This window comes from Malania oleifera, chromosome 10 (genome assembly GCF_029873635.1).
Source record: "Malania oleifera isolate guangnan ecotype guangnan chromosome 10, ASM2987363v1, whole genome shotgun sequence".
In the NCBI taxonomy this organism is placed as follows: Eukaryota; Viridiplantae; Streptophyta; class Magnoliopsida; order Santalales; family Ximeniaceae; genus Malania; species Malania oleifera.
In genome coordinates this window covers 70,649,091-70,660,031 of record NC_080426.1, presented here as the reverse complement: position 1 = coordinate 70,660,031, position 10,941 = coordinate 70,649,091, and the positions used below count along the sequence as shown (strand labels likewise).

Genomic DNA, 10,941 nt, shown 5'->3' with positions numbered 1-10,941 from the left:
AACAATTGGTTGCAGATGTTTTGTGCATGTTCCAAATGACAGTCGAAGGAAGCTAGATGATAGGAGTCGAAAGTGTAACTTCTTGGGATACAGTAAAGAATCGAATGCATATCATCTATACGATGTAGAGGCAAATAAGATTGTCATAAGCCAAGATGTGGTATTTGATGAAGGACCACACTCAGTTGGAGATAAAAATCAGCCCACTTTATCATCAACCAATAAAGTAACCCACCATGTGCCTCACTCAGAGAAGCAGATTGAGGCGAATGATGAAGAAATTCAAAACCATCCTGTTGTACTAGTAACACCTGTTTAGAAGCCAAACCCCAGGTGAGTACAACCTCTCTTTGACGAAGGCAATCCAGAACCTGTGAATCAGAGTTCATAACCTGATGGACCTCACAGGTAGAAGAGAATAGAGGAACAACATTGATCAACAAAACATTTGGTAAATATGACCTTAATAACTGATATAATCAGTATAGTTAAGGAACCAAGTAGCCTAGATGAAGCATTGGCTTATCTGAAGTGGATAACGACTATGGAAGCTGAATATGAAAGTATCATGAAAAATGATACTTAGGAGATTGTGGATCGTCCCTCTCATAAGAGGGTAATCAGCACGAAGTGGATATGGAAGGTAAAATATAAAGCTGATGATGCCTTATAGAATTACAAAGCTCGCCTAGTAGCACAAGGATTTTCTCAAGTGAAAGGTTTTGATGTTATTGAAACCTTTGCACCAATAGCCCCCATGGAAATAATCCGTCTGGTTTTGGCTACTATTGCACATAGAAGCTGGGTGCTATTTCAAATGGACGTGAAGTCTGCATTCCTCAATTGTCATCTTAAAGAAGAGGTTTATGTGATGCAACCATCGGGATTTGAATTTCCAAATTTAGACAACAAAGTGTGCAGGTTGAAGAAAGCCTTGTAAGGGCTGAAAAAAGCGCCCATATCTTGGTACTAGAGGATTGATTCTTTCTTCATCAATTATGGATTTTGTAGAAGTACCACTGATACAAATTTATATGTACTAAAGAAGAGAGGGATGTATATAATAATTGTACTATATGTAGATGATCTTGTGCTTACAGGTGACCACGAGGAGAAGATCAACAACATCCGTGAAGGCATATGCTCAGAATTCGAGATGACAGACTTGGGGCTACTCCACTTCTTCTTAGGCATTGAAATGTGGCAGCATCCAGGAGAAATCTTTATTTCTCAACAACGATAAGCTCAAGAGTTATTGAAGGCATTTGGGATGGCAGAATGCACTCCGGTGGTTACTCCAATGGAAGTAAACATTAAGCTCTCCATTGTAGATCCCTCTATCCTTGTTGATACTAAAAGGTACAGAAGCCTAATTAGGAGTTTGGTGTACCTGTGCAACACAAGGCCCGATATCAGTTTTGTAGTTGGTATTCTGAGTAGATTTGTAAATAAGCCACAAGAAATTCACTAGAAGCCTAGAATGAGGGTCCTTAAGTATATAAAAGGGACTCCTCATTTTTGAATCTCTTATACATCAAAGACCTCCCTAATTGGATATTGTGATTTTCATTAGGAAGGAGATATTGATTCCATAAAGTCAATTTCTAGATATTGTTTTCTCTTTAGGAGTGGAATTATCTCGTGGACAAGTAAGAAGCAACCAATAGTGTCGCTATCATCCACAAAAGCTGAGTACAATTCATGTGAAGTTGTCTGGATAAGAAGACGTCTTATTGATATTGGGATAACGATAAATGTTGTAACTCTGATTCATTGTGGCAATCAAAATTGCATAACTATCAGTAAGAACTTTTTGCAAGAACCAAGCACATTGAGATTTAGTATCACTACATACGAGAACTCATTGAGGATGAGGCTGTTAAGATGGAGTATTGCCCAATAGAAGATAATCATGCAGATATCTTCACCAAAGCATTGGGATGCCTTTGGTACTGGTTTAAGAGTGCAGGTGGACATTGAGGGGGGGTGTTAATGTATATGTGTGCAATGCCCACCTCCCACGAGTTAATTGGCACACTTACCTAATGTATGTTTTAGATGAGGTCGAAGCGGTAGACCACAATGGTACTATGAAGATAGAAGACGATCCCCTCCGAGACACTAGGGTTTGAGGGCAGCACCCCCAGTGAGGATTATGGGGGCGACATCCCCCGTGACAGTATGGCCTAATCCAGTGTGAACGGTGGGCACGGTATGTCAAAGACGGTCATTAATGTCAAAGATGGCCACTAATGTCAAAGACGGCCACTAATGTCAAAGACAGCCACTAATCTCAAAGACGATCATTAATGTCAAAGTCGGCCACTAATGTCAAAGATGGCCACTAATGTCAAAGACGGCCACTAATGTCAAAGTCAGCCACTAATGTCAAATTCGGTCATGGTAGGTGAGTGACCACCACCCACCATGGTAGGTGAGCCACCCATGTGCTTCTTCAATGGACCCGAGGATATAAATAAAGCCCCTCCCCCCCCCCTCCCCACCCAGAGCACCACACACATCTCAATTGCAAGATTGTGTTTTTTTTTTTTTTTTTTTTCTATTTGTTGTCCTTTCGCCATTGAAGCTCATTTAGTAAGTGCATGGTTGGATAGATTCTTATAATCCGATTGTTGTAATAAAACTTTGTGTTATCTCTTCAATCGTTTCTTCAAAACAGATCTTGGTGTTGTTATTCTACATGTTTGTGTTTCAGGAAAAATAGGTTAAAACTGAGGAGTTAAACAATACGAGAAGCCAAGGGAGTACTTGGGGTACTTAAAGCTAAGATCAACTAGCCAACCAAATTTCTAGTGCCTCAACACACATAAAAGAGAAAAAGACTCTGTTCAACCATGTGGTGTGACTAGCAAACACAAGGGGCAACCAAGTCAAAAGCTGCAAACTCCAAGGTTTAGACTGAAGAAGAGATGCTGCAAGGTTCGACCAAGTGTTCGACCATGTGGCCCTCAAGGGTGACCAAGTCAAGATACTGAAGCTTATTGAGCCCAAAAATACTGAGAGTCTCGACCAAGTGCTTGACTAGGAAGACCTTGAAGGGTGACCAAGTCTAGATCTCGACTAGCAGCTCGACTAGCAAAAACAGGGGTGTGACCTGGTCTCCAGTGACGATCTCCTACGCGAGATTTTGCGCTAAAATTTCCTATTTCTAAATTCAAACCTTATAAACCCTAATGGGTATAAATATTAGTATGAATATGTTTTAGGGGTTTCTCTTTGGCCGATTTTAGGTTAGTGACATACCTAGAACACCATTAAGAGCCAATGTACATTCGTTAGATTAGATTTCAATACCAATTCTAGATTGTGCAAGAGGTGTTCAATGGCCTATGAAAACTAGTGGTGCTCTCGTATTTTGCGAGTAAATTAGATGGTCATTTCTTTGTAGAGACAGTTTTTTGTGACAGACAACTCGAATACTAAGGGATGATTTTTACATGCTTTCAATTTACTGCTTTCATTTATATGTTTTCCTTTACTTGCTTTCCTTACTGCTTTGATTATGATGAAAGGTTGTATATAAGGATAAGCACAACTACAGTTTCAGTCAGGTAGATGTAGTTGGCCACGAATTTGCAGAGGTGTTTGTGTGACTGTTGTGACAAGGTATACTCCAAGTCCTGACCGTGCTCCAGTGCACCCTTGCTACCCTGTGCCCTCGAATGACCCTCTCCCGCTTTGGCCTGAGAATCTCGGGTTAGTACTCTTATGTATATCTAGTTGAACATAGTTAGAGGCACGGTGTCCAGCGTCTGATTCTTATCTAAGCATCACTTTGTAGGAGTAGGGTACTTTTGCTTTTACATGCTTTCATTAGGACAATTAGAAAAACTCTACCTTTACACCATAAAAATCCCACCTTTTCACTTCTTTTTATACAAAACTTTAATAAACTAATCTAGAAATGGTCGATAACTACACTCTAATCCCCGTGGATCGATACCTGACTTCCCCCATTTTCTATTAAACTTGGGATTAAGTTAGATTTTATAAATATTATTTTTGGAAGTTAAGGACCCAAGCCTTGGCGAGCCCACCACACCGCTCAACTATTGAATAAAATATTATTGTTCTTCTTGTTTCATTTTTTCTTTAGTTTGGTGCCGTAGGAAAAAAAAAATGGAGTCTTGAGTCCTCACACATGTTGATGTTTCCTTGTGCTAGACTATGACTAATATAAAAAGCTTTTCAAAGGAAGGTGACTGTTTATCAATCATTTTATAACACACTTGATATTGTAAACATGTTTAACCTACTTGCCTCCCTTGCTAAATACTTGCTGCCTACAATAAATAATAAGATGATCAATTATGTTTTTTGTCTATCACTTGGCTCTCTTGTTTACTTCATACTTGGACTAATGTTTACCATATATTTTTATTCAATGCATGTGAACATGTTCATGCAATGAGTTTGTGGATTAATATCAGTTGACTAGTTGAGCTTGTGTACTATAACTAGTGCAATAAGACCCTTCATGCAATGTTAAATGTTCAGCCAATGGCACCGAAGGATGAGTAGAAATTTACCTTTGTGACTCATATTGACTTGTATGAATGGCTAATTATGCCATTTAGGTTACTTAATGCTATTAGCACATTTATGTGTGTTGTGAATGAGTTTCTAAAGGATTTTTTGTGCAAATTCTTAATGATCAACTTTGATCAAATTCTCATCTATAGTAGTAGCCAAAGCAAAGCATTTGGAGCACCTCAAGTTGGTGCTTAAAAATTTTCAAGAACCTCAACTATATGTCATCCATAAGAAGTTAACTTTAGGAAGTGTTCTTTTATGAAGTCTCAAGTTTCCTTCTTAAGTTTTATCATGTATTCTCTATATGTTTTTTGTTGTTATTAAGAAGGATCAATTGTTAAAGAGTAGCCTATGCCAATAACCATCTTGAAGGTTCTTCACTTTAATGGTTTAGCCACTTTGTATAAATATTTTATTTAAGGATTTAGCCTCATAATTACCCGTAATATTGATTATACTTCAATGGATGCTCACAATAATATGGCCCTTCAAATAAACAAATTGAAATTTGTTGAGGGCACTGTGTTGACATCAAGGTTCTTTTTTTTCCATGTGATGCTGCTTCATAAGTTGGTGTCAAGGGTTCATTAAGCCAAAAAAGTCAACCCATTGCTTTTATTAGTATGAAGCTTCATGAATCTAAGAACAATAATTATTCTTATGACAAGGAACTCCATGTTATAATGCATGCTTTGTGACCCTAGCTGTATTACCTTGATCTACTTGGAAGAGTTTGTTTTATACTTGGACCACAAATTTTAAAGTACCTCCATTCCTAGAAGCTATGACCCCTAGCCATGTTGTCTACACGGAGTTCCTTTAGGAGTTTAATTTTGTTCTCAAACACAAACCCTTATGGAGAATAAATCTTTTGGCACTTTAAGTAGGATTTCCTTAATTTTACAGTTCATGAGCATAAGTGCTAGAGGTTTCAAGCAACATTAAGGATGTGTATCACACTTAACCTAATTCTTATCACATTTTTCAACCGTCCTAAAATAGTCATTGTTGTGAGTGTGTGTTGATTTTATCATTGGTGGTGGACTTCCCAGGCCTTTTATGGAATATAATTGTCTCTCCTTTACCCCCATTCATGATTTCTTGGTGTAAAAAAATACATGCTGGGGGATTGGCTCATCATTTTAGCCATGATAAGACAATTTCTCTTATAGAAGACCAACTCTATAGGTATTTTTTAAAGTAGGTGTCGCCAAGATCATTTATTTTGGTCAAACTTGTGCTAATGTTAAAAGGTAGAATGATAGTTTGTATATCTCAATTCTTGTACCTCATGAGGCAAGGTGAGATGTGAGTATAGTATTTCTCTTGTGGTTTGCTCTAACTATTGGAGAACATGAGTCCGTTATGATGGTCATTAATAGGTCTTCTAAATGGCTCACTTTATTCCCTATAGTTGGCTATGGGTGCTTCTCATGTGGCTTAGTTATTCATTCATCAAATTGTTCGTCCCCATGATTTCCGAACATCGTCATATCATATAGGGATGTCAAATTTGTAAGCAACTACTTTAGCATTTTTATGTGACAGATCTTATGTTCTTATTAGCTTTCTACCCCTAAATGATGGTCTGAATTTGAATGTGAATCACTCTTTTGAAGGCATGTTTTGTTGTATTGTTAGTGATGGCCAAGGTGCTTGAGACTTGTTAGTATGTTTGTTAGGGTAATAGTCCAATTAATAGGTCTACCTAGAGCTATTTTAGTGTGCAAGGTTTTATGATCATGTTAGCGTGTTGACCTTATTCCTTCATCCATTGTTGTCTTTCTTCCCAATTTGCAAAGTCCTTTTCCTATCATATCTATGGTGTATATGTCATTATCTAACAAAAATGTCACTAAGCAATTTAGAATATAAATCAGTAGCTAATTTCAACCGTTGGGATCTTGAATTCATTGTGAGGGGTTTTGTAATGGTATGTTTCATCCTTAGTGTCGGCTACACCATTCCTTTAAAAAATTGAATGCCCATGCGATTTGCCATCATTGTGTCCTTCCCAAGTTGGGCCAATTGAGAAGTAGAAGACGCCTAGGTGCATCTAGGAACAAAATTACGAATGGTCATTGCATATCTGCAATTTCTCAAATTTTCTTGCAGCTTCTTGAAATTCTCCTTACATTTTTCTTTTGGTTTTTTCAATCCCTCTACCAAAGGCAAACAATTATTGAAATATTCTTAAATATATTATAAAAGTCATGTTAAGTTTACCAATCTTGCTCAATGCACTGGCTAAAAGGAGCATCATATTTAGAAAGAAACCAATTTATTAATTAAAATTGAATATCGTAAATATATTAAATTTCATTCCAACATATTTTTGGGCAGGCATATCTTTGTATTGCACGGGGCAAAAAGTAGTTAATGTAGTAGTATAATTAACGACCATGAGGGAATATATTTTTAAAAATTTTAGCTAGATGCATATATGTTCAACACGAGAGTGCAGATTAAGGTGAGATTACACCTGTTAGAAGGATATCTGAACAAGAAAGACAGGATGATTACATTTTTCTTGCACAACCCCACACAATGTGTGCGCTTCAAGATTTCAGACAATATTGGGGAATTGTTCTCCTCATCTCAGCAACTAGCTGCTTCCGATTATGTCGCAGTATGTGCCTTTGATCTTTTTAACCAAGGCTTCCCTGAATTTTCAGTAACGAAACATATAACTAACCGGACAAAGCAAATACAAATCCTCTTCTTTACTGTGTTCATGATGGACCTAGGAAGTATATATATTCAGTTTGACAGGGTTCATCACTTACCTGTCTGGTTTAAAAATCAGATTCCGATATGCAAACCACTACAAGAAAGCGAAAGACAAGCAGGTGCATGAGATAAAATTAAAGAAAGAAACAGTCTTGTGTATGATTCATTGCATACAAATCAGACAAGCATGCATGCTCATTAGGCCTTTCTTTTTTCTTTTCTTTTTGTCCTTTTTTTCCAATTTCATGGACAACAAGTGAAAATGAATGGAGGGCAACTTGTTGTATTAATTTGAGTAAGGAACTTGAGTCTTTATCGAGTTTAAAATTATGTGGGTTTAGACAAACCACAATATCAAATCACATTCAACCTTATCAAATTCGGCACGAATTTAAATTTCTAACTCAAAATCCCATGCTCTCAAACTCAATAAGTGGATAATCATAAAACCTGCAGTGGTAAGCGCTTCAGAAGATGGATTTGATGCAAACATATCAAAAATGGCATTTTTCTTTGAAATGAATTGGTAGGAAAATAACGACATTTTGTTAAAAAAATAATGAGGAGAAGGTGAGCAAGTTTTTTCATCTGTTTTGAGCATAAATAAAACTATATGCAGCTAAAACAGATAATATGTGCATATGTCAAACTTACTCCAGAGTAGCCGATTCCGACAAGCTCAAGAACACCAGGAACCAGAGGAAGCCTATCAATTGCCTGCATCAATAAATTGCAAGCCATTGGAATGTGCATTGGTCATCAATGGTTTGTATTGAAAGAAAAGAATCAATGATGAACTGAGGAGCGTGTTAAAGATGATGTCAGTTGGAGTAATTGCTTACGGAAATCATCCCAGAGGACGCCCAAACAGCAACTAAGGCTGCCACTACCAGGGATGTCACTGCATATTTATCGTCGACTTTATCCCACTGCACACATACATAAATGTACTCAAATTTAACCCCATATATATACACACATCATTATTAATCCAAAATATGACATTATATACATATATGCTTACAGCTTCTTGAACTGTCTTGAGAATGTCCTGGAGTTCCGGCGGCCCTGCAACTTCTGCCGGAGCCTCGCCGGTAGCCAAAGCAACAACATTGCGTGCTATCTTACGACCTTAAAAGGTATGAAGTAATGATTCATTGGTACATAAAATTAAGCCTATATGTTTGGGAGGTAGACTGGGCTGCTAGCTTACCGTATGCGGTGGTCTTCCAGCCAGTGCGGCTCTGGGACTGCAGCGGCAGCGGAGCAAGGGTGGAGAGGGTCACACATTGCGGTGGTGCGGCGGCCGGTGGCTGTCGAGAGGGAGCCTTGCCACCGTCGACGAGGGTTGAGGAGGATGAGGCCGGGAGAGAGGTGGCTGAGGCCATGGCTTCAAAATCCCCCCTTTTCAGCCCCTGAAAGTGGATATCCCAGAGAGATTGTGAGGCCAGAAGGGAAGGAGATGAAGTTGGGAAATTGGGATTTGTGGGTCTTGATTGATTTCTTGATTTTGTTTACTATTAGTTTACAGTGGGTCGGGGGGTTTTGGTCAGTAGTGCCTGATTATTCGAAATAGCTGCCTGCCAATTAATGTACGTGGAATTGGAGATTGGCCTTCAAATCTTCTCCAAGAATGGTAGCGCTGGGCAAACCACTCATTCCTGTCATCTGGATAGTGCTGACGTGGCTATTGGATAGGCATTTTATGGTAGTCTCGTTATTCTCCATCGGATAGCCTCCCCCCGCTCTTTTGCTGTGCCAACTGCAAAACTCCTTACCCCGTGTCTGAACTTTGAAACACCGAAATCTGAGTTTCGAATTTAGAATTTATGAATTTGAACCAAATATAATATACTATGTTGAGTGTTTATTAAATGTATCCAAATCTAAATATATGACATAGTATTCAAAATTTTAGACACGACCTTATTGTTGGAAAAAATGATCGACGAGCAACAATCGCACAAGCAAAATTATGCAACACAAATGTGAGACAAGATTTACGTGGTTCGGTCCACTGTGACCTACGTCCATGGGAGAGCTCAAATTCACTATAATTTCCGGGAGATTTACACAAGGAGAAGGAGGAGGCTACTGCCCTCAACTCCTTCCTCACTCTCACAAGTATTCACTCTTCCTCACACACAACCCTCTGCATGCACAGCTCTCTGCACTTTGCACTCTGCACCTCACAACACAGCACCCTACAACTCTCTGCAGCTTCACCCCCACATCTCCACACACACATACATTACATATATATACACATGGGAGGGGGAAGAAATCAAGTAAGGCTACTGTAAATCAAAGAAGGTGGCTGCAGATTTCAACAAAATCTGCAGAGGTTGGTGGTCGTCCATCTCCAGCTTCAACATTTTCAGCTGGGTGCGCCTACCGACATACATACGAGCCACACATCTCCTGACAATCTCCACCTTGGCGAGTATCAACTCCCAAGTCCATAGCTCCACCTTAACACGAGCTCGATCAATGCAAGTCTTCATAACTTGGTTCAAACATCTGAACCATGCAGAGAGTACCGCCTTCTTCGTCAGCAAACCAAACTCGTCTGTTCGTTTCTAACAATGTGCCGCTATCATTATCCTAGGTCAAAGCACCAACCATTGTGGTTCCCATTAACTGATATAGCCCACGAGACTCCTTCCCAATGAATATCTTTGTTGTGTCACCTCCATAGCTCCACCTGCGACAGAGATTTGACAACTCTTACAATCCAATCGACTAAGAGAGATCAAATTTCTTCGCATCCTTGGTACGAGGCTTACATTATCCAAAATACGAACCGCTCCAATAGGCGTCTTCAGCTTCACAGATCTGATCCCTCTGACATCGCATGAAGACCCATCACCGAGTGATACCGTACCGCGAACTTCTTTGAAAGAATAGAAAAATTCTTTCTTAAAACAGACATGAACTGAAATCCCAGAGTCCAAAACCCATCCATCATCGTTTGGACTGCCATGACCATTCATGTTCTTCTTCATCAATTTTCGGCACTCTCTCTTCATATGGCCGTGTCTTTTGCAGTATCGACACTGCACATTTCTTCGACTGATTTGTTGACGTGAGCTGCTCACCGTTACAAGGGCTTCGTCATTGGCATGCCATGAGACATGCTCCGATACATTGACACCATCTCGTATCTTCTTTTCTTCTTCATATCGTTTTCTATCTTCACAGTCCCTTTTGAAGTGCCCCTTTTTATCACACCAGTAACATATGACTTCACTCATATCTCGTCCTCTTAATTTTGAACGCCATTGCTTACCTTCGATCTTTACTTCTTCCTTGTCTCTCACTATTAGCTACCAAAACTTGCTCATGAGACGTCTCAATCGGCTTTCTTAACGTCTCAGAATCTTGAAGTGATGCCATCACATCATCCAACTTCAAGGTTTCCTTCCCCACGAGCAATGCAATTACCAGACCATCAAATGAAGCTGGTAGAAACAACAAAAGTAGAATTGTCTTATCTTCTTCATCAATCTTTATGCCCAGGCTCAACAGCTGGGTCAAAATCTTGTTATAATCATTTATGTGATAAAAAAGGCTACTTCCCTCGTTCATCCGAAGTTGATACAGTTTCTTCTTCAGAATCAATTTATTGGTAAGAGATTTCGCCATATACCTTTACTC

At 39.1% G+C, this 10,941-nt stretch overlaps 1 protein-coding gene across 2 annotated transcripts; it reads right to left on the bottom strand.

The window, feature by feature from the left end:
• Positions 1-6,967: 6,967 nt before the first annotated feature.
• LOC131165772 (protein CURVATURE THYLAKOID 1B, chloroplastic) lies at positions 6,968-8,963 on the bottom strand. 2 transcript variants are annotated; one of them, XM_058123819.1, is made up of 6 exons: positions 8,498-8,963; positions 8,309-8,415; positions 8,127-8,213; positions 7,939-8,001; positions 7,341-7,378; positions 6,968-7,217 (listed from the first exon to the last, which is right to left on the bottom strand). In XM_058123819.1, exons 1-6 carry the CDS (start codon positions 8,670-8,672, stop codon positions 7,160-7,162), a joined length of 528 nt encoding a protein of 175 aa, XP_057979802.1. In that variant the 5' UTR covers positions 8,673-8,963; the 3' UTR covers positions 6,968-7,159. The 2 variants fall into 2 exon arrangements, with proteins under 2 accessions (XP_057979802.1, XP_057979803.1); XM_058123820.1 differs by lacking the exon at positions 7,341-7,378 and having other exon boundaries at positions 8,498-8,888.
• Between the last annotated feature and the right edge of the window lie 1,978 nt (positions 8,964-10,941).